Here is a 23,944-nt window from a genome sequence, read left to right on the forward strand (position 1 = left end):
TGCAATTTTAGCCCCTTAGTAAGTTATTTGTATTTTATTTTCAGTCATTAGACTGAGCACTGATGGTTCTCTCAAACCATTTTTAATTAGACAAAATTGATTTATAAATTTTCAGGGGTAAGTTATCGACTAGACCATTTAACAAGTAGAAATTTTACACCATCCTCGTTAACTCCAGGGATACCCTTTTACCTCAACCTAGTCCTTAGGTATACCCACCTTCTTAACCACATCATAAGAAAAAGTCCAACACTTCTACTGGTCACGTGGAAGTTTTTGGAGTAGATGGACCAGGTTCATCGACATTCACATTATGAGAACTGCCAAGCAAAACATCAAGGGGAATCAAGAAAATCATTTTACTTTGTCAGTAATAGTGAAGGCATAAAGAATAAAGTATACTCCCTTGAGCTACTATAATGTATTTCACAAGGATGTTTCAAAGCTTCTAAAATAACTGTGTTTCATCATTCTCTGTCTTTTTCTGTACAGTTATGAACAGAAGCAGTATCAACAATCTTAATTATTCTTACATGTTTTAATGATAAAACCTGTACTTTTCAAAGGGTGTTATTTTGCAATTTACCCATTCATTTCAGCATGAGAATTATGATCAGTCTCTAGAGAATAATTCCTTAAAACAGAGCAGAAAAGAAGGGTGATATAATTATTATTTTTTTCTTTCAATTCTTCTTATCAGAGAGTTAGAACCTATAAAATGGTGGAAAAACACAGGTGTATTTGTATTGTCACTTTTCAATCATATTTCAAGACAGCAACAAATATATTGGTAAGTAGACTACATAAGAGAGCAGGATTTTAACTATAAATTATTCCTTATAAAGATGTCTATAATGTATAATGCCATGAAAATCTATTTTTGGACTGAACATGACTTTTGGCTAGGATGATCTGTACAGGATCTTGCTACTTTTCACAGATCTAGAGATCAACTTTATGACCTGACATTTGATCTAAGTAAAAAAGTTTTTTCCCCTGTTAAATATATATATGATCAGATGTATATGTGTTTGTTCTTAAGTATTGCCCTTACTTAAGTCTAAGAATAAATTAAGATAAATATGCATTTATTAAGAAAAATATATCAGCTATATCACCACTCATTGTGTCATTATGCAGAAAACAAGCCTTTGTAAGTATTTCAAAGTACTTTTGTTATTATTTTTCCCATAGGTTTCTTTAAAAAAAAATGATTCAGAGAAGGCATAAGTTATCTGATTGCAGTATCAATACTTATTTAATTTGACATATCTTACATGAATATCTTGTCATTTACTTCTTTATCCTGCAGTTGGACACCCATTTACATAACTATGAGCTTCAGTGAAGTTAGGGACATGTGTCAACCGACATATGTGTGAAATCTAGGAGGATTCTATGGTAATATCCAACAACATTGTGTATGCTTGTGAGTGTGAGAGGTGGGTGAAGGCAGATAGACACAGAAGCAGAGGCAGTAAAAGACACAGGCAGAGGCAGAATACAGAATGGCTTGTCTTCAGAATTTGTGGGTGCTGCTTCATCTCTGGAGGTCATTAAGAAGAGACTGAACAGCCACCTGTATGACACGGTATAAGGTCTACTGCTTGAGTAAGGGGTTGGACTCCAGATCTACTGTAACTTCTTTCCTCTTTCGCGCTTCCCACATGTAGCTATAAATGTTTTCTGTTGAATTATAGTTGCTTCAGTAAATATTTAATTCTTTAGTTATTTTAAAGAAAGTGAAAATATTAAACAGAGAAGTATTGCTCCCTAAAACACATATGTACAGATTTTATATTTAGTTTGCAATATTATTAATTTATGTGGGGGGAAATGTTGAAAAAGAGACAAAAAGAGAAATATACGTACATTTTAATATATATATTTAATACAGTTTTCATTAACATAAAAATATTTTTACAAACCAGCTGTAACATATCAACATTTTTCATCACTTCTATTTATTTTATTTTTACCATTAAAATGTTCTCTTTCTATTAAATGCCACTTTGGTCAATATAATCCACTCTGACAGAGAGGGATTGATAAGCTTGTTATATACTGTATAAAATATAAAAAAAGCAAAAATAATAATAATTGTATAATTTTTTTAAAAAATGTGATAGTTGCTTTTGCATTTTAAGAATATATTCATTCAATAGGTTGCATATATCAATATTACTAAATCTGTACCTCTGTTCTTTTCCTGTACTAATTTCCTATGATATTCTCTTTCTGTCCAGAAGGAGTCAGAGGAAACAAATGGCCAACCAATCCACTGTGACGGAATTCCTTCTGATGGGATTTTCTGATGATCATGACATGCAAATTCTGTATTTTGCAATATTCCTTGTCATTTACTTATTAGCCTTAATTGGAAATTTCCTTCTTAGTGTTGCTGTGATCCTGAACCAGAACCTTCATGCTCCCATGTATTTCTTTTTGGTAAATTTGTCATTCTCTGATGTTTGCTTTATCTCAACCACGATCCCTAAAGCCATGGCTTCTTCTTTGACAAATAACAGGGAGATCTCCTATGTTGGATGTGTTGCTCAGATCTTCTCAGTTTTCACTTTTGTAGGTACTGAGCTTGCCTTGCTCACTGTCATGGCTTATGACCGCTATGTGGCCATCTGTCACCCTCTGCAATATACACTAATAATGAATTGGGATGCCTGTTTACAAATGGCAGGTGCTTCCTGGATAAGTACCTTGATTGATGCTTTGCTACAAACCATTCTCACTTTCAGATTAAAATTCTGCAAATCCAATATAATTGAGCAGTTTTTTTGTGATATTCCTCATCTACAACATATTTCTTGTACTGATACAAGAATTAATCAGATTCTGATTTTCATTCTAGCACTTATTATAGACACATTTTGTAGTGGGCTCATTTTTATTTCCTATGGCTACATCTTCTCTGTTGTTCTAAAAGTCCCTTCAGTTCAAGGCAGATATAAAGCTTTATCCACATGTATTCCCCACATAACTGTCTTTTCTTTATTTTTGATCTCTGCTTTGTTTGCATATATGAGGCCCCAAAGTGTTTCCTCTCACACTTTGGACTTGCTCTCAGCTGTTCTCTATACATGTTTGCCCCCACTCCTCAATCCCCTCATTTATAGCTTCAGGAACAAGGACATCCAAAAGGCCATGTGGAAAATGCTTAAGAAGTAACAGCAGAAAAAACCGATCTGGATAATTGCATTCATTGTTCAAAATCTCTCTTTAGCAGAATATTATGATCTGCTACTTATCTGGGTTATGTAATAAATCTATTACATCCTGTGATAGATTCTTGGTATTGGGGAGAATTAAAAACTATTAAATGTTAAAATTGTAAATGACAGAAATCTTGATCTAACTTTAACTGAGGTGCTTATTCTGTCCAATGAGAACTCTCTCTTCTTTTTTCCTCAGATTGTAAGTATCTAATTTTTCAGAACTCAGTTATGTGGTTATTAAAAAAACCTAAAAACTAAAAAAAACTAAAACAAATTGTTATTCTTTTTTTTTCTAGGAGCTAAATGTCCTACCCAAAGTAAATTTCAAACATTTATACAATCATAAAAATTCCAGCTGAATCCATTCAGCAATCTTTGAAAGCTTTCAGTCATTGCCATGATAACAGTGACTTTGCTCCACTGATGCTCTTTTGCTCATATTTGTCCTTTGGAAAAAATTGTAACATAATAAATCAACTTTAAAAGACAGATTTTCTTTTTAAAATGCTACAAAATTATTTTTTTTAGTCTTCTATCTATGTATTTTCTTGATAATTTTTAATGTAATTTCTTTCACCCCTAATGGAGGCCTAGAAGTCATAGACTCTTGATTTCTAGCCCACCATCTTCACTACAACAACACACTGGCTCTCTTTACAGGGAAAATCTATCAATAACAAATCCATTCAATCTTAAAGGATGATTTGCTTTCCACTCATGATCTCATCATTCGTATATATTTCCAATATAGTAACATGTCCAGTATAAATAACATTTATTCCATTCCGATGCAGTGGTCTATAATACAATGTTTATAAGGCATTCCTATTAAGCAAAAGTTTAATTCTGGTAAGGATTGGGATCCTGTTCCTTAGGTATATTGATCAATGTTTATAAGGCATTCCTATTAAGCAAAAGTTTAATTCTTGGTAAGGATTGGGATCCTGTTCCTTAGGTATATTGATCCGAGATAATATTGTTTTAATCCATTTTAATCAGAATAGAGCTGGAAGAGACCTTGAAAAAATGCATAACAATTTATCATTATCAAATATTATATAACTTTCATATATTTCTCATTATATGAAGACAATAAGATACAACTGTCAAAATTTTCATTATATTACTGTGGAAATTTGGGAAAAGTGCATCAACCTATATTTTATATCATTCTACTGAAAACCCATGAAGTGCTGGTGCTATTTTATTAATTGTAATCTTTTAAGAAAAAAACAGAGTAGACATAGGTTTCCTCGTAGTAATTTGTAATTTACTTTACTTTGTAGACTCAAAGATTTTAAAACAGAATCTTACGTTTCTATAAAACTTAACACTTGTCGGCTGTTTACTTTTATTTGTGTACTGTTCCTCTTACTCTTACTCTTCTACTGTTCCTATTCTCGTTATGACGGATGATGCGTAAATGGCTAAATATCTTTAGACATAAGACAGTGCTGTGGGTTATAGGTATTTAGCAGAGTGATGGCATGAAAGCTATTTCTGTGTCGAGTTGTTTTGGCAAACCATGTCCTGTAGAGGTGTCCTGAGGGGAGAAGTTGAAACAGTTTGTGTCCAGGATGTGAGGGGTCTGTAGATATTTTCTCAGCCATCTTTCTGGTTCTTGCAATGTAGAGGTCCTGAATGGAGGGCAGACTGGTTGCAATTATTTTTTCTGCAATCCTAACTATCCATTATGAATATGAATGCATATTCATAACTACTTACCAAGTTTTTAATTGCTAGGAGCAATTAAAATTTCTATGGGAAGATGGATCAGGAATCCACATAGGTGAATGAATTGATATAGTTATCTTTTCCAGATTGAAAAGGTGACATGTGCAATTTGGTCCTTTCAAAAAGCTCACCTACTCATTTCAGTAGCTTTATGAAAACTGTGAAGACAGCAAATATTACATCTTACTTTTCCTTTAGTATTAAACATTATGAAGTACTATATACTTTGTGGAGCCAATTTGAAGCATTCCACAAGGATGTGTTTCAAAGCGTGCAGAACAACTTTATTTATTTGTTTGTTTGTTTATTGATATTTTAGGGACAAACAGAAAACATAGACTACAATATTAATTATTGTTATTAATTATTCTTATATATTCTTACACAAAACATGTAATTTTATTTATTTATTTATTTATTTATATTTTAATTTATTTATTAAATTTGCATGCTGCCCATTTCTCCAAATGTGACCCTTCAGTATCAGCAAATAAACTTCCCCACTGTCTTATAAAGTTGGAGACATTTTAAATTCAGCTTCATTCATTTATATTAATATATATCCAAAGTTGTAAGAGATGGGGAATAAAAATATTTACAATAACAATAAGAATAACAATGATGATGACACTGACGATGATGATGATAATGATGATGCATTATCTGTGATTTAAGGAGGCTGGCAGTTGTTTCCGAACGCTAAACCTGTGTCATGGATCAAATGTTCTTTCTCAAAATCTCTGATAAGTTTAGGTAACTTTGAGAGATAGTGATAAATATGCTAATTTATCTCATGAATCTGTTCCTCAGAGAGCCACAAGATTCATTAGAGGATTTCTAATGAGACATAGAGCTTTCATGGGACTGAGATTTCGGGAGGGGATTCAGAAGTGGTTGCTAATCTAAGGACATCTAAAATAGCCTTCTGAGGAACATTCTGGATCTGCTTTTAATATGTATCAGATTTCATTGAAACATATTACAACAGTATGATACATGAATATGATAATATATGACAGATAGGTAGTAGATGATAATCAGTCCTTTTTATGTTTTGCAATGTAGAGCTTCAAATTCAGCATGAAAATTATGATCTTTCTCCAGGGAGTGATTTCTTGAAGCACAGTTAAAATTAAGGGTGATGTAACTGTTCTTTCTTTAAATTCTCCTTAGCAGAAACTTAGAATCTATAAAATGGTAGAAAAGCACATGTGAATTTCTACTGTCACCTTTCAAGCACATTTCAAAACAGAACAGAAATAATGGTAAGTAGAACTTAAGTAAAGACCACAATTCTTATGTGCTCAGGATTTCAGCAATGAAATAACTGTGCAATATTGTTCAGGAAGATCATCTCCTTTTGGACGGATGAGTATTATCTAGAGTAATATAATACTGTTGCTTTACACAGATCTAGTAATCAACTTTACGATCTGAGATATTGTCCAAGTAAAGAAGTTCTTAAAACTGTATATGATCTGAACTGTATATGGTAGTTCTCAAACATTGCTATCATTATGTCTGATGCTAAAAGGAGTACACTGAATTAAATATGGATTATTTAAGAAAAATAAGAGGAAAAATAAAAAAATGTATCATATGCATCATCGCTCATAACTAGAAAAGAAAACTAATATTCAAAAAGTACTTCCATTTTTCTTTGTTTTGCTTTTTTTTTTACAAAATTGACTGAGTAAACCTACAATAATAATTTCATTGTAGTATCAAATATTTATTTAATTTGACACAAATCTACTGGATCATAACTTATTTATTCAGAATAACTTATTTATTATGAAATTAGTTGATAATTACATAACTATGGGCTTCATTGAATTGAGGAAACACATGTCATGCAGACATATGCATAAAACCCAGGAGAACTGTACAGTTATGTTCCATTAAAGTTTCAGTAAAAAATGTACCATAGTTTAATCTGTCTCCTCCACCCAAATGTAGCTGTAATTTTTTTCCTGTTGAAACAGGGCTTTTGTTAGAGGCAAAAAGTTAAGGAGGGTTAGGGTTACAGTTTACTGTCTTTTTTTAATTATAAGTTTTATCGGTTTTTAAAACATAAATCACATAATAGTTGGTTAACAGTGTGTTTGCTTGGTTTACATTTGTAAAGAAAAATAGTTGAAAATTGATTTCTATAATTCATAATCCACATATTCAAACAAATGTTTCTTTTTATTTTTAAGTATTCTCTCTGGTAGATCCCATCATCTATATTCTTAATTTTCACTTTAATATTTTTATATTTTTCCTTTGATCAGTATCTTTCTTGATCGATGTGTTTTGCTGAATCAGAGAGTTTTTCCATCTATTTTTCCCCAACCAATTATACAATTTATTCCAGATTTCATAATAATCTGTTTCACTCTTATCCTTGAGTTCTAACATCAACCTATCCATTTCAGCACAGGATAAAATCTTATTTATTACCTCTTCTTCTGAGGGTGTCTCATTATCTTTCCATCTCTGTGCAAAAACGAATCTTGCTGCTGTTAGCATGTTTAGTAATAGGTATAGGGATTCTTTATTATATTTATCCTTAGTAATACCCAACAGAAAGAGTTCTGGCTTTAACTCAATGTTCTGCATTAGTATCTCTTCTAACCATTGTTTTATCAAATGCCAAAATTTTTGTACTTTTGAACATTCCCACCATATATGGTAGTAGGTCCCTAGCAATTCTTTGCATTTCCAACATTTTGGTGAGGTCTTTTTGTCCATTTTAGCTTATCTCACAGGGGGAATGTGCCACCTGTAAAACATCTTATATACGTTTTCTTTGTATGCAGTAGCTAATGTGAGCTTCCTATTCCTTTCCCATAATTCTTGCCAGTTATCTAAATCAATACCATAACCCAAAATTTTACTCCAAATTAACATTGTGTCTTTTACTTGCTCTTCCAACATATCCCATTCCAATAAATATTGATATATCATTTTTATCTCCTTTTCCTCCGTTCCTAATAAAATTTTATCTAATTCTGTATATTCTAGTTTTATTCCCCATTTTTTATCCTTTATATATCGCGATTGAATTTGAAGGTACGCCCACCATTCAAGTTCTATCCCTTCTTCTAATAACTTTTTTTCCGATTTTAATTCTCCTCCTTTGTCTAAGATGTCTTTGTATGTGATCACCTTTCCTAATTTCATAAAATTTGGGTGTATGAATATCTCCAATGTGGATACCCAATTAGGGATTTCCATATAATTGATTTTTTTTTTATTCTAACCCATACATCTAATAGTGCTCGTCTGATGTAATGTTTCTGGAAGTATTGATGAGCCTTGTGCTTTCCTTCCCAAAGAATTGTGTGCCATCCTATCTGCATGTCATGGCCTTCTAAGGCTAATAATCTCCTATTTCTCAAATGTATCCACTCTTTCGCCAAGGTGAGCATGGCTGCTTGATAATATTTTTCCCAATCTGGAAGGCCGAATCCACCTCTTTCCTTAGAGTCCTGTAAGAGTTTAAATTTAATTCTCGATTTTCTCCCTTGCCAAATAAATTTAGATATAATTTTATTTAAATTTTCAAAGAACTCCTTTCCTAATCTGATTGGTGTACATTGAAATAAAAAGAGTAATTTAGGTACTACATTCATCTTTATTATTGCAACTCTTCCCATAAAGGAGAGCTGCAAGTTTTTCCATCTATCTAAATCTGTTTTAATTTGGTCAACTAATTTATCATAATTATCTCCTTTGAGTGTGACACATCTTGCCACCAATTGGATCCCTAAATATCTCACCTTCTTTGTTGTCTGAATATTTAATTTCCCAATTAGCTCAGTTTCTTGTAGTTTCATCATATTCTTAACTAACATTTTAGTTTTTTCTTTATTAATCTTTAAACCTGCTAATTCTCCGTATTCTCCCAATACTTCCAACAACCTTACACCAGACTTCAAGGGCTCTTCCATGATAAAAATCAAATTGTCTGCGTAGGCCTGTAACTTAAATATTTCCTTTTTGGTTTCTAAACCTTTAATTTGTTCTTCTTTCTGAATTATTCTAGTCAAGACTTCTAGAGACAGGACAAATAGTAATGGTGATAATGGGCAACCTTGTCTTGTGCCTTTTTGTATTTGAAAACTTTTGGTAGTTTCTCCATTTATTACTACTTTTGCTTCCTGTTTCGAATAAATTGCTTTGAACATATTTAAAAACTTTTCATCAAATTCCATATATTTTAACTGATTCAACATGAAATCCCATTTAACATTGTCGAATGCTTTCTGCACATCAACAAAGACAAGCGCCATATGTTTTTCATTGTGGGTCTCATAGTATTCCAACATGTCTAGTATAATCCTGACATTATATGTTATCTGCCTCCTAGGCAAAAAACCATTTTGATCAGGATGGATAAATTCAGCCAGAAACCTTTTCAATCTTTCTGCCATTATAGCCATAAAAATGTTATAGTCCGAATTAAGTAATGATATGGGCCTATAGTTTTGGATAAGTGTCAAATCAGAATTTTTCTTGGGTATTAATGTAATGATTGCTTCTTCCCATGAGGTTGGAATCTTTGCTTTTTTAACACTTCATTGAATATACCTAGTAAAATTGGACCTAAAAATTCTTGAGAGTTCTTATATATTTCAGGTGGTAGTCCATCTGGACCTGGTTTCTTGTTGCTTTTTTGCTTTTTAATTGCCTCTGTGATTTCTTGGAGTATTATATCTTTGTTTAGGATATAATGTTTCACCCAGGTTTGTTCGTATGTTAAAAAAAAAATTGTCTAGCATCTTTTATTTTTTTCGCCAGTTCCTCCTTCTCCATAATATTCAGTTTGTGTTTAATTAGATCTAATTGTTGTTTCAGATCCTGACTTTGCAGGGTTTTTTGTAATTGTATTTCCAATTTCCTATATTCTTCCTCTAAGCTTTTTTGGCATTGTCTTTTTTTATTATTATCACTAGCCATGTACGCAATTTCAACTCCTCTCATAACTGCTTTGGCCGTATCCCATATGTTTCGGCTTTTCATGTCTTCTTTCTTGTTTGTTTGGAGGAACATATGCATTTGCTCTTCCATCTTAAATTTAAATTCCTTTTGGTTCAAAATTGCTCTTTTTAGGGTCCACCTCCTTCTTTTCTTCTGTCCTTTCCATCTGATTATAACTGCATTATGATCTGCCCATAAATTTGTATCTATTGTGACATCCTCTACTTCCAGGTTTAGTTCTTTTGATATCCAGGCCATATTGATTCTAGACCATGATAAATGTCAACCAGAATAGTATGTAAATTGCCTTGTTTTCAAATTTCTCTCCCTCCAGCTATCCTGTATGTTAAATTCCTCCACCATTTTAAAAAAAGTACTGGGTAGTATTCTTCTAATTCCTTCCCTTGTTATACCACTTTTATAATCTAACTCTCTATCCACTATTGCATTAAAATCACCCATTAAGCAAATGTTCTCATTTTCAATTTCTCCAATAGCCTTATGCAATTTTTTATAGAATTGTTTTTGTCTTTCATTTGGGGCATACATTCCAATTATTATATCCAGATGCATTTTACTAAGCTTATTGAGAATTTTATTCCTCTTTGCGGGGGAGATTAAACCATTGACATTTAAGGATAAAATCGCTATTTCTTCCATATCACTGCTTATATTTTGATCTTGTCGTCCTTGTTGGTCTGATCTCTTTAAATTCTTTAAATCTACCCTCATTGCCATTTTCATTATCCACTTTTCCCCCTCTCCCATTTTCCTTTTCTTTACTTTGTAATTCCCTTGTTTCTATAACCTGTTCTCCTGTGGCACCTTCTCCTCTCAATTCTCTTATTTCTAACTCTTCTTCACTACCAAAATATTGCCTGAAAAACTCTTCTGCCTTATCTATTGTGTATAACCTGTATCTTTTTTCTTGCCATGTCACCATGATTCCTTCCGGCGTCAACCACCTGAAGTTAATGTTTTGTCTTGTTAGTTTAGATGTTATGTGTTGATATGGCCTTCTTAAATCTCTTACCCTTTTAGGGATTTGTTTAAGAACAACTAGTTGTTTTCCTCTAAATTCTATCAGATTGTCTTTGGTTCTGTGTAAAATTTCATCTCTAATCGATTTTCTAGCGAATCTAATGTGAACTTCTTTGGGCAGATTGTGTCTTCTCACATAATTAGTATGGATCCTATATATTTCATCCATGTCGTTCACCATTTCTTCCCTCCCACTTCCTAGGGCTTTCACTAGCAAATTTGTCATCATTTCTGGGAGGTCTTCCCCTTTCTCTTCTCTCACATTTTGAAAGTGTAAGTAGTGGTCTGCTTTCTCTGTTTCGAGCGAAATGACTGTTTTCTCTAATTCTTTATTGGCTTGTATAAGTTTTTCATTCATTTCATCTACCCTTTTCTCCTCCTTATTCATTCTTTCTTCCATCTCTAGTAATTTCTGTTCATTCTTTAGAATTTGTTGTTGAAAGCATTTGAGTTTCCCATCCATCACCCCCATCTTTTCTTTAAGTTCTCCAGTGTCACTCCTTACTTCTCCTATTTCTTTTTTCAAGTCTTCGTGATTTCTTAACATTACTTCCTGCATAGACTGTAACATCAATTGCAAGTCCTTAAATGAACTTGCTCTTTCTCGCTGCATCATCTCTTCTATTGATCTTTGCCCCACTGGGCTCAATTCAACTGATGTAAAAAATGTACCATAGTTTAATCTCTCTCCTCCACCCAAATGTAGCTGTAATTTTTTCCCTGTTGAAAAAGGGCTGTTGTTAGAGGGAAAAAATGAAGGAGGGTTAGGGTTACAGCTTACTGTCTTGAGTTTTTTATAAAGTAATAAAGCTGAGATATAAATTAAATAAACAAATAAATTATATAATATTAAAAATATGAAGTTAATGTGGCTCCTCCCCACAAGTGGAGCTAGAAATCTTGCCTATTACAGTTGAATTTTGCTTAATTAAAACATTTAATTCCTTATTTTTATGAAGAAAGCTGTATATACTAAGAGAAAAATATTGCTCCCTAAAGCACACATATATATTTATTTTCTATCTTGTTTGCAGTTTTTTAATCACCACAAGAACTAATATTATTCATTCAGATGAAGGAAATAGAAACAGAAAAAAGTATGTATTATGTATATTTTAATGTATATATTTTGCTCACCAGTAGCAAATACAAATTCCTTCTTAGAAACAAACTATAACACATCAAGACTTTCAAAATTTTTAATTTCTTTTGTTTCCAGCATCATTATGGTTTCTTTCTATAAAATGCCATTTTTGTCAATGTAATCCCTTATTATAGAAGGATTTAGTATACATATGTATATGAACATATACATTGTCATATATAACATAGAAAGAACTAAAATGTGGTATGTGTGAAAGTATAATGTGCCCTTTTACATTTTAAGAATGCATAGCTCTGGCATTTGAATATTGATCAAACAATGGGATAATTATAATTTAATACTATACTATACATATACAATTGTTATAATGAATAATTCTATATCCATATTTACTTCCTGTACCAATTTCCTATGATATTCTCTTTCTGTCTAGAAGGAGTCAGAGAAAAGAAATGGCCAATCAATCCACTGTGACAGAATTCCTTCTGATGGGATTTTCTGATGATCATGATATGCAAATTCTGTATTTTTCAATGTTCCTTGTCATTTACTTAACAGCCTTAATTGGAAATTTCCTTCTTGGTGTTGCTGTGATCCTAAACCAGCACCTTCATGCTCCAATGTATTTCTTTTTGGTACATTTGTCATACTCTGATGTTTGCTTCATCTCAACCACAATCCCTAAAGCCATGGCTACTTCTTTGACAAATAACAGAGAGATCTCTTATGTCGGATGTGCTGCTCAGATCTTTTCAGTTTTCACCTGTGCAGGTACTGAGCTTGCCTTGCTGACTGTCATGGCTTATGACCGCTATGTGGCCATCTGTCACCCTCTGCAATATACGCTAATGATGAACTGGAATGCCTGTTTACAAATGGCAGCTGCTTCCTGGATAAGCAGTTTGTTCCATGCTTTATTGCACACCACTCTCACTTTCAGGTTAAATTTCTGCAAATCCAATATAATTGAGCAGTTTTTTTGTGATGTTCCTCATCTACAAAATATTTCTTGTACTGATACAAGAATTAATCAGATTCTGATTTTCGTTCTAGCACTTATTACAGACACCTTTTGTAGTGGGTTCATTTTTATTTCCTATGGCTACATCTTCTCTGTTGTTCTAAAAGTCCCTTCAGTTCAAGGCAGATATAAAGCTTTCTCCACATGTGCTCCCCATCTGATTGTCTTTTCTTTATTTTTGATCTCTGCTCTCTTTGCCTATATGAGGCCCCAAAGTCTATCCTCCCATACTTGGGATTTGCTTTCTGCTGTTCTCTACACAGTTTTCCCCCCACTCCTCAATCCCCTCATTTATAGCTTCAGGAACAAGGACATCCAAAAGGCTATGTGGAGAATGCTAAAAACCTAGGAGTACAAGTTTTATCTAGATAGGTCTTTTGTCTTTATTTATAAGCATTATTTGAATAGGATAGAACTGTGCAATACAAAATCTTCACATTGGAGCAATCATGCATCTTCCAAATATTTAGAAATGCTAATACTATCAAAATGAGAGAAGAATCAATTAGATATATTATATAGAATTGTCTTAATTCTAAAAGATTGATTTAATGTACTTTTAGGAAGAGGCATTGGGCTTAAATGTGTTGGATCATACTGGATTCAGTGATGAAAATGTAGAGTTTATCAAGAAATTAAGACTTTTGGATGCCTTGTAACTATCAAAGATTTGGCTTTGTCTACAATTTTAGATAGAGAGATATTGAGCAGAATTATTATTAATCTTACTTTATCAAATTTAACATGCATTACTTTGTTCTGAATAATATGATTCATAACTTATGAATTATGGTTGACCGTTGAATTTATATTTAATTTTAATTTCATATAAGTACTAAATAGGTATTAATAATGATACATAGTAAAATACCTCTATACATTTTCTTCTGTTGCTAAGTTTTATAATCTTCATCAATCAGTTTTTGTCTACAATGTTGCATAATAAGCAAACATTTCATCTATCTGATGGGATTCCTTATTATTAAGCAAATTCAAATTATACATTTTGACATTTATCCTTCAGTTGCTTAATAATCCTAATTATTCATATATTTTCCCAACTTAGTATAGTAAAACTGATATAAAATAATACATTTTAAAATATTTTAATGATGTTTCAAGAAGCAGATTATTTTAAATGCTGTATACAGATTTTACTCTTTACTTCCATCAAGGTATTATTGCTTTCTATCAACATACTGAGATTTTATTTTAAACATTTTAACATAATTTTGAAGAATGGACCACTTCAAATCTTATGCATAAGTTTCCACCATTTCAACTCAACCTATTACTACTTTCCATCTAACATCTTGATATTGTGTAATATATTTTATTTACCTTGGAATTCTTAATGACAAACTGAGAATTTCTGCAAAATTTCAAATTACTATTACTTATATTACGGGAAGAAAATGTCCATTTATATGAAATGAATAAACATGTTTGATGTATTCATTGAACTTTTGAAATAAATCATTTTTACAATGATTTTTAACCATATTCTGACAAGAAATTGATAATAGTGATCTGTACTGAAAACTCATTTTTCCCCTGTACTTTTTTCATAATCTTTTGGTCCAGAATTATTGAAAGAACTAGAACATGCAATCAATGTTCTGTGGGAGAATTCCTTCTGATGGTGTTATCTGATGATCATGATGTTCAATGGTAGCATTTTGTCATTTTTCTTTCATTTACTTTTAGCCTTAACTGGGAATTTATTTATAATGTTTGTTGTGTTCCTGACTTACCACCTGCACATGTCTATGCATTTCTTTCTGGCTAACCTCTCCCTAACTGATATTTGTTTAATCACAACCACAGTCCCCAAATCCATGACAATTTCACTGACAGATAAAATAATAATTACCATTCCTGGGTGTGTAGCTCAATTTTTTTTTAATTGTTAGTTTTACATGTTCTGAGGTTTCCTTGCTAACCATTATGGCTTATGACCATTACATAGCTATTTGCCATGCGATCAAGTGGCAGTTACCTCCTGGGTCAGCTCCCTGCTATATGCATCTTTACAAACAGTCATCATTTTTCAACTAAGCTTCTGTGGACAAACACAATTGGGCAATTTTTCTGTGACATTCCTCAGTTACAAAAGATTTCTTATACAGATACAAATACAAATACAAATACAGATACAAAAGTAAATCAGATTGTGATTTGGATATTTGGATTTATTGTGTCTTCATTTTGTTCTGGATTGATTTTTGCTTCTTATGTCTACATTATTTCTGCCTTGATGAAGATTCAATCAATTGAAGGCAGATGCAAAGAATTTTCAACTTGTATTCCACACTTGGCAGTTTTTTCTTTATTCATCGCTACATGTTTGTTTTCATTCATGAGGCCAAAATCTCTTTATTCTCCCATTATAGACATGCTTTCTGCTGTTTTATATACAGTTGTGCCTCCTGTTATGAATCCCATCATTTATAGCCTCCCGAACAAGAACATTCAAGCAGCTGTGTAGAAATTAACATTGAAAATGAACAAACAAGCAAAGCAAGCAAACAAATGAATAATAAATCCTAACCTAATTTAATTGTCTTCAATCTGACAAATATTTTTCAATAGAATTTCCTTGTGAAAGGATGAGGGATCCTCCTATAAATGTCTCTTTCTCAATTATATTCTAGTCTAGCATATAGGTCAGCTTCCCTATATTGCAGAGTATTTGGATGTAATGGAGGGGAGATGAGAAGTATGTAGGACATAACTATGCACAAATAATTGGCAACACAACACATGACTGAGTCTTTTGCTCCTAGTTGTTTATTATTCTTATACTAATATATTATTTATCATTTGGATCATATCCCTCAGTAAATAAATAGACAAGTATAATATTGTTAAAAAATTCACATTTATTTTTCTCTTTGTCTAGTTTTATTACTTGTATGGAATATGAATCATGTTTTAGCTCTTCCTATTTATAAGTAGCATGCAGTGCATGACCGTGCCAGAGCGGACTTCCACTCCTGCTTGTTTCTTCCTGCTTGGGGGACCGTAGATGGGTCCGATGTTGCCCTGGAGAGGTGACTGTGAAGGAGGGGCTCCCTGTTGGTCATGAAGTGATGTAAATTGCTTTGTTTGATCTGGGGAAAGCCCTCCAAACCCGTCAGGAGAAAGATCAGCATCTAGCCCAAGCTGCTTGCAGCTGAAGTCCCAGAGCATGAACCTAAACATCGGTGAACAGCGTGCTTGGAATTGGTGAGAGTTCTGCTCTTCTTTCTTCTATCTACTATCTAAAACTTTGAAAAGATCCCCAAAGCAAGAAAACTTCCAGAAGTGAAGTGAGGGGATTATATCCCCATTCCCTTACAGATGGAAGTGGCGAATTAATATTAAAGGAGGGAAGAAATATATTAAAATTTGATTTAAAAGACTTCAGCCTGGACAAATGTAGGAACTAAAAAACTGTCAAGATTATACCCTAATTTATTTTGATGGATTTATAAAAATATATAACTTTTTGATTGAAAGAAAAACTGAAAAAAGAAATAACTGCTGACATCTAGTGGAGACTCAGAGAATAGAACACTAACAATAAGGACTCAGAAATTGGCAGAGTGCCTAGAAACAAGAACAAGAACATTCAAGCAGCCATGTAGAAATTAACAATTAAATAAACAAACAAACAAAGCAAGCAAACAAATAAATAATAAATCCTAACCTAATTTGATTGTCTTCAGTCTGACAAATATTTTTTCAATATAATTTCCTTGTGAAAGGATGAGGGATCCTCCTATAAACGTCTCTTTCTCAATTATATTCTAGTTTAACATATAGATCAGCTTCCCTATATTGCAGATTATTTGGATGTAATGGAGATAAGAAGTATGTAGGACATAACTTTGCACAGGTAACTGGCAACAAAAACAGTAGACTGAGTCTTTTGCTCCTAGTTGTTTATTATTCTTATACTAATATATTATTTATCATCTGGATCATATCCCACAGTAAATAAATAGACAAGTATAATATTGTTTAAAAAAATCACTTATTTATTTTACTCTTTGTCCAGTTTTATTACTTGTATGGAATATGAATCATGTTTTAGCTGTTCCTATTTATAAGTAGCACACAGTGCATGGCCATGCGAGAGCGGACCTCCACTCCCCACAGCTAGTTTCTTCATGTTTGGGGGATGGTAGATGAGTCCAAAGTTTCCCCGGAGAGGTGACTATGAAGAAGGGGCACACCATTGGTCATGAAGTGATGGCAATCAATTCATTTCATCTGGGGAAAATCCTCTGCACCTGACCGGAGAAAGGCTAGCGTGAGATCAGCATCTAGCCCAAGCTGCTTGCAGCCAAAGTCCAAGAGCATCAACCTAAACATCGGTGAACAGCGTGCTTGGAATTGGTGAGAGTTCTGCTCTTCTTTCTTCTATCTACTATCTAAATCCTTGAAAAGATCCCCAAAGAATGAAAACCTCCAGAAGTGAAGAGAGGGGGACTATATCCCCATTCCCTTACAGATGCGAGGGGTGTGCAAATGTGGAAGAGGGGAGGACGGAGGTCAGGCGAGGGTACAAGAAAGAGGGGAGACGGCCCCATGGAGTAAGAGACGACAACTGGCATGCGAAGGAGGGGCGGAGAGGAGAAGAAGAGGATAGAGAGTACGTCGAGGTAGAGGATGGGGGGGATGGCAGGGCTAGCATGGATTACAGGCAAAAGAGAGGAGGGGGGGAAGGAATGGGGGCCGAGTGAAGGTGAACACCGGAGATGGGGGCAGGAAAGAAGTGGAAGAGGTACGAGATGGGGTTGACAGGAGCGAGGGGTGTGTGGATGTGGAAGGAATGGAAGGGAAGCTTGTGGTTCAGTTTAGGAATGGAGGAGAGGCTTGTGGAAAGAGGGACGAGAGTGGCATGGGCGCCTGGGCTGGTGCAGAGGTGGCGAGCATCGGAGATGGGGGGAGGAAAGGAATGGAAAGGATATGAGATGGAAGCTTCAGGAGCGAGGGGTGTGTGGATGTGGAAGAGGAGAGGACGGAGGTCAGGCGAAGGTACAGGAAAGAGGGGAGATGGCCCCAAGAAGTAAGAGATGACAACTTGCGTGTAAAGGAGGGGTGGAGAGGAGAGGAAGAGGATAGAGAGTACGTCGTGGCAGAGGATGGGGGGATGGCAGGGTTAGCATGGAGAGTATAAGCAACAGAGAGGAGGGGAGGGAAGGAATGGACAATGGTGGGAAGGATTGGTTTGCAGCGATGGGGGTGCGCAGTTGGACTGGCGGCCACGGGGAAGATCGGGTGGAAGAGAGAGAAATGAGGGGGTTGGAGTGGCGATCCCATCGCCCCAGGAGTAGAAGAGAGGCCGGTGGAGGGAGGGATGAGAGTGACGGGAGTGCCTGGGCTGGCTTGGAGGTTGTGAGCACCGGAGATGGGTGGAGGAAAGGAGTGGAAGAGGTACAAGACGGGGTTGACAGGAGTGAGGGATGTGTGAATGTGGAAGAGGGGAGGATGGAGGTTAGGCGAGGGCATAAGAGAGAGGGGAGGCAGCCCCATTGAGCAAGGGGCAACAGCTGGCTTGTAAAAGAGGGGCGGAGAGAAGAAGAGGAGGGTAGGGGGTATGCCGTGGTGGAGGTTGGGGGGGACAGCGGGGCCAGCATGACAGGCAATAGAGATGGGGGAAGGAAGGAACGGAGGAAGGGCGGGGTAGCAGCATGAGGAATGGGGGCTGAGTGAAGGTGGAAGAGAGGAGGATGGAAGTGAAGGGAGGGGTGAGGAGGGTAGCAAAGGGACCCCATGGAATGGAGGGTAAAAACCGGACTGCAAACGAAGAGGATGGACAAGAGTGGTAGGGGGGTAGGGAGCAGGGGGTAGTGGAGCCGTCAACGCAGTGAAGAAAGGAGGATGGGAAGGGGGAGGAATTGGAGGATACGGAGAGTTTGCACGATCAAAAAAAGGGGGGAGGGAGCGCGCCGGGCCCAAGGCCACAGGCAGAAGTAGTTAACAACGCCACACATGTAGGCAGGGGAGGCAGGAGAAGATTAGCCACCGGTGTGAAAGCTGCAATTAAGGCACAGCCCAATCGGCTGGGACCAGTGACGAAGTCCAGGAGCCAGGCGCAGACGATGGGTGGCTTATAAAGGGACTCTCCCATGGACTGGCACGTAACCCTGACGATGTCGGAAGGAGTCCGACGAAAGCTTGGTGTGTATATGTTTTGTGTTATTAAACTTTTTTAGTTTGATATACTCCTGGTGCTCGCAGCTTGTTTTTTGAAGATGATCATACCCAGGAGTCACAGTTTTAGTTTTAATGTTGTTAGAAATAACTATAGCAGAGCAGTATTGCTCACTGCCAGGAAATGGGAGAAGTTCACACGTCGCATTTCGACCAACTATTGCAGACTAGCATTTTTGCACAACTGCATCAAGGAGGACCTGCCCCCAAAGTCGCTGAGGAGGAAGCCCACCATCGACTCCATGGAATGCCGGCAAGCGGTCCGTCAGTTCCAACGCCGCACCATGCGGGCAATCATCAACGACCTCCACAGGCGCATAGAGAGCTTAAAGGCATGGACCAACGGGCACCGAGAACAATGCCGCAGAGTAATGACGGACCAGCATTTTTGAGCGCTGGACCAGCATATCCAGTCAGCCACCAGAAGGGTGAGCCAGCGCACAACGGGGGCCCTCCAATGTAGAACAGACACATTGCGTGGGTTGGACAGGGACAGCGCACCCCAGAGACTGGTATGTAATTTGTCAGCAAAAACACTCACCCACCCCCAGCTCACCCTGCTACAACGGGATGCAGGATGCAATCTCACGGATGCGCACACGTTAGATTTTGTTGCAGCGTTGGAACCGGCGCTGCTTCGGACTGGGTTGGGGGAGGAGGGGAGGAATACCATCAGGCAGCAAGTTACAGGACTGTTAATGGGTCACAAACGTCACCAGGCATTGTCAAAGAAGGAGATGGAAGCCATGGAGCAACTCAGGAAGGACCACTCGATCGTGGTGTTGCCTGCAGACAAGGGGAGGGCCACCGTGGTTATGGACAGGGCGCAGTACACCGATAAAGCCCTGGAGCTGCTTAAGGACACCACAGCTTACAAGGTCGTGGGTTGGGACCCCATGGTTATGCTCAAGAACCGCCTTAATAAGATACTCAGTGACCTCAAACGTGGAAAGAGGGTGGACGATAGTGTCTTGAGGAGGGTATGACCAGGCGACTCAGCACTTGCCAGGTTTTATGGACTCCCCAAAATTCATAAGGCAGGAGTCCCCCTCCACCCCATCGTTGCTTTCAGAGGCACCCCCACCTCGGGCCTGGCCAAATGGCTGAGTAACAAGCTAAGCCACTTGGTCAATGATAGCCCCACCACGGTGAAATCGGCAGAGGAATTCCTGCGCAAGATCAAGTCCCTAAGATAGAGGAAGACGAGCTGATGGTGTCATTCGACGTCGTCTCGCTCTTCACTTCTATCCCGCAAGACCTGGCTATCGTGGTGATTAGGGACCGGCTGAACCAAAAAGGGCTGGGGCAGGACCAAGACCCCCTCCGTACCAACGACCTGATGAGGCTGCTTGAGGTGTGCCTGAAAACTTACTTCACCTTCCAAGGGACCACGTTCGAGCAGATCAAAGGCACACCCATGGGGTCTCCCATTTCAAGCATTATAGCGGAGGCCGTGCTGCAGCAGTTGGAACACATAGCGATGGCCCAGTACCAACCCAAATTTTGGGCCCGCTACGTGGACGACACATTTGCAGTCATCAAAAGGGATCAAAAAGCTGGCTTTGTGGACATACTCAACTCGGTATACCCGGACATTCAATTCACAGAGGAGGAGGAGGAGGAGAATCAGGGGGCGCTGGCATTTTTGGACGTGCTGGTACACCGCCGTCCAGATGGAACCCTGAATACAGAGGTATACCGCAAGCTAACGCACACGGATAGGATATTACATTTTGCCAGCAACCATCTGGTAGCCCACAAAGCCAGCTGCATAAAAAAGCTGTTTAGACTAGTGGGTTCCCATTGCAGCACGGCAAAAGCCAAAAGAGAAGAAAGACACCACCTACTCCGCATATGCAGGCACAATGGGTACCCCACAGGATTTATCAAATGCCATAGTGTGCCCCCCAAACCCCGAGAACAGCCAGGGACAGAGGAGTTGCCACCACAAATGACCCGGGTTACTCTCCCGTATATCAGCAATGTCTCGGAGGCAACGGCCAGGCTGCTGGCACCATACAAGGTGAAAGTAGCCCATAGACCAAACCAAACATTGCGCTCCAAAGTGATGCGGCCCAAGGACCCACTCCCCAGCATAGAAAAGTCGGCGGTGGTGTACAAGATCGACTGCAAAGACTGTCCCGGCAACTACATGGGGGAGACCTCTAAGAGGGTAAAGACCAGGGTCCATGAACACAAGCTGGCCGTAAAAAGGGGTGAGCAGCGCTCCCAGGTGTGGATGCACATGGCGGAGTCCGGGCATCGCTTTGATTTCAACAACGTGCATGTCCTAGCCAGCGATAACACAAAAGGGGGCCGGCTACTAAAGGAGGCCTGGCTCTGGAATAGTGACTCTATCAACTGGCACATTGACTTGTGTCCGGCGCATCTAACCTTGAAGGCTTGGAGTGCCGGCGACCCCCCGTCCCGGCGCGGATGGCAGAAGGCCGGGCGGCATACCCCCGTAGAGGAAACGAGGAGGACGCGGACGGATAAAAGATCGGTGACCGACGCTTCGGAGAGCTCGCCAAACCCCCACCCACCACCCCTGGAGAGTCAGAGGGGAAGGTCATCCCCGAGGGGGGCCTGGGTTGCCTTACTGGCAATCTCTGGGGCACCCAGGCGAAAGATGAGGGTCGGAGGCAGAAAGAGGCTAAGAGCGAAGAGAGGGACCGGTTAGGAGCAACAGCGACCCGGAAATACCTGAGGGACAAGAGAGGGATCGGACCAGCTCGCCACCATGAAATGGACCGCCCGCACCAACGGGAGCAACAGGATGACGGCTGGAGGCACGGAGACGATACGGAGATAGAAAACAGCAAAAGTGGGGGGAGGAGGCAGGTTGGATGGATTGACAACGGTGGGAAGGCTCGGTTGGCAGCGATGGGGGGGCGCAATTGGACTGGTGGCCAGGGTGAGGACCGGGGGGATGAAAGAGGAGGGAAGGGGCTGGAGGGGCGATCCCATCGGTTCAGGAATGGAGGAGAAGCTTGGGGAAAGAGGGACGAGAGTGGCGTGAGCGACTGGGCTGGTGCGGAGGCTGCGGGCATCGGAGATGGGGATATGAAAGAAGTGGAAAGGGTACGAGACGGAAGCCGCAGGAGCGAGGGGTGTGCGAATGTGGAAGAGGGGAGGATGGAGGTCAGGCGAGGGTACAAGAAAGAGGGGAGACGGCCCCATGGAGTAAGAGACAACAACTGGCGTGCGAAGGAGGGGCGGAGAGGAGAAGAAGAGGATAGAGAGTACGTCGAGGTAGAGGATGGGGGGGATGGCAGGGCTAGAATGGAGGTTACAGGCAACAGAGAGGAGAGGGGAAGGAATGGCCAATGGTGGGGAGGATTGGTTTGCAGTGATGGGGGTGCGCAGTTGGGCTGGCGGCCACGGGGAAGATCGGGTGGAGGAGAGAGAAATGAGGGGGTTGGAGGGGCGATCCCATCGACTCAGGAGTAGAAGAGAGGCCGGTGGAGGGAGGGATGAGAGCGACAGGAGTGCCTGGGCTGGCGCAGAAGTTGTGAACACCAGAGATGGGGGCAGGAAAGAAGTGGAAGAGATACGAGATGGGGTTGACAGGAGCGAGGGGTGTGTGGATGTGGAAGGAATGGAAGGGAAGTTTGTGGTTCGGTTTAGGAATGGAGGAGAGGCTTGTGGAAAGAGGGACGAGAGTGGCATGAGCACCTGGGCTGGCGCAGAGGCGGCGAGCATCGGAGATGGGGGGAGGAAAGGAATGGAAAGGATACGAGATGGAAGCTTCAGGAGCGAGGGGTGTGTGGATGTGGAAGAGGGGAGGACGGAGGTCAGGCGAAGGTACAGGAAAGAGGGGAGACGGCCCCACGAAGTAAGAGATGACAACTGGCGTGTAAAGGAGGGGCGGAGAGGAGAGGAAGAGGATAGAGAGTACGTCGTGGCAGAGGATGGGGGGATGGCAGGGCTAGCATGGAGAGTATAAGCAACAGAGAGGAGGGGAGGGAAGGAATGGACAACGGTGGGAAGGATTGGTTTGCAGCGATGGGGGTGCGCAGTTGGGCTGGCGGCCACGGGGAAGATTGGGTGGAGGAGAGAGAAATGAGGGGGTTGGAGGGGCGATCCCATTGCCCCAGGAGTAGAAGAGAGGCCGGTGGAGGGAGGGATGAGAGTGATGGGAGTGCCTGGGCTGGCTTGGAGGTTTTGAGCACCGGAGATGGGGGGAGGAAAGGAGTGGAAGAGGTACAAGACGGGGTTGACAGAAGTGAGGGATGTGTGAATGTGGAAGAGGGGAGGATGGAGGTTAGGCGAGGGCATAAGAGAGAGGGGAGGCGGCCCCATGGAGCAAGGGGCAACAGCTGGCGTGTAAAAGAGGGGCGGAGAGGAGAAGAGGAGGGTAGGGGGTATGCCGTGGTGGAGGATGGGGGGGCCAGCGGGGCCAGCATGACAGGCAATAGAGAAAGGGGGAGGGAAGGAACGGAGGAAGGGCGGGGTAGCAGCATGAGGAATGGGGGCCGAGTGAAGGTGGAAGAGAGGAGGATGGAAGTGAAGGGAGGGGTGAGGAGGGTAGCAAAGGGACCTCATGGAATGGAGGGTAGCAACTGGACTGAAAACTAGGAGGATGGACAAGAGGGGGAGGGGGGTAGGGAGCAGGGGGCATTGGAGCCGTCAACGCAGTGA

At 39.2% G+C, this 23,944-nt stretch overlaps 2 protein-coding genes across 2 annotated transcripts; both read left to right on the forward strand.

Annotated features, from left to right (window-relative positions):
• The first annotated feature begins 2,265 nt into the window (after positions 1 to 2,265).
• Positions 2,266 to 3,183, forward strand: LOC107288467 (olfactory receptor 14A16-like). Its single transcript, XM_015817089.1, has one exon. The coding sequence runs from the start codon at positions 2,266 to 2,268 to the stop codon at positions 3,181 to 3,183; it is 918 nt and encodes a 305-aa protein (XP_015672575.1).
• Positions 3,184 to 12,530: 9,347 nt separating this feature from the next.
• LOC107288468 (olfactory receptor 14A16-like) lies at positions 12,531 to 13,448 on the forward strand. Its single transcript, XM_015817090.1, has one exon. It carries the CDS (start codon positions 12,531 to 12,533, stop codon positions 13,446 to 13,448), a length of 918 nt encoding a protein of 305 aa, XP_015672576.1.
• The last annotated feature ends 10,496 nt before the right edge of the window (positions 13,449 to 23,944 follow it).

Source organism: Protobothrops mucrosquamatus, unplaced genomic scaffold (assembly GCF_001527695.2).
Source record: "Protobothrops mucrosquamatus isolate PMUCROS unplaced genomic scaffold, P.Mucros_1.0 scaffold550, whole genome shotgun sequence".
In the NCBI taxonomy this organism is placed as follows: Eukaryota; Metazoa; Chordata; class Lepidosauria; order Squamata; family Viperidae; genus Protobothrops; species Protobothrops mucrosquamatus.

Coding starts and splice junctions, on each gene's coding strand:
- LOC107288467 (XM_015817089.1), top strand. CDS start 2,266: ATGGCCAACCAATCCACTGTGACGGAATTCCTTCTGATGGGATTTTCT.
- LOC107288468 (XM_015817090.1), top strand. CDS start 12,531: ATGGCCAATCAATCCACTGTGACAGAATTCCTTCTGATGGGATTTTCT.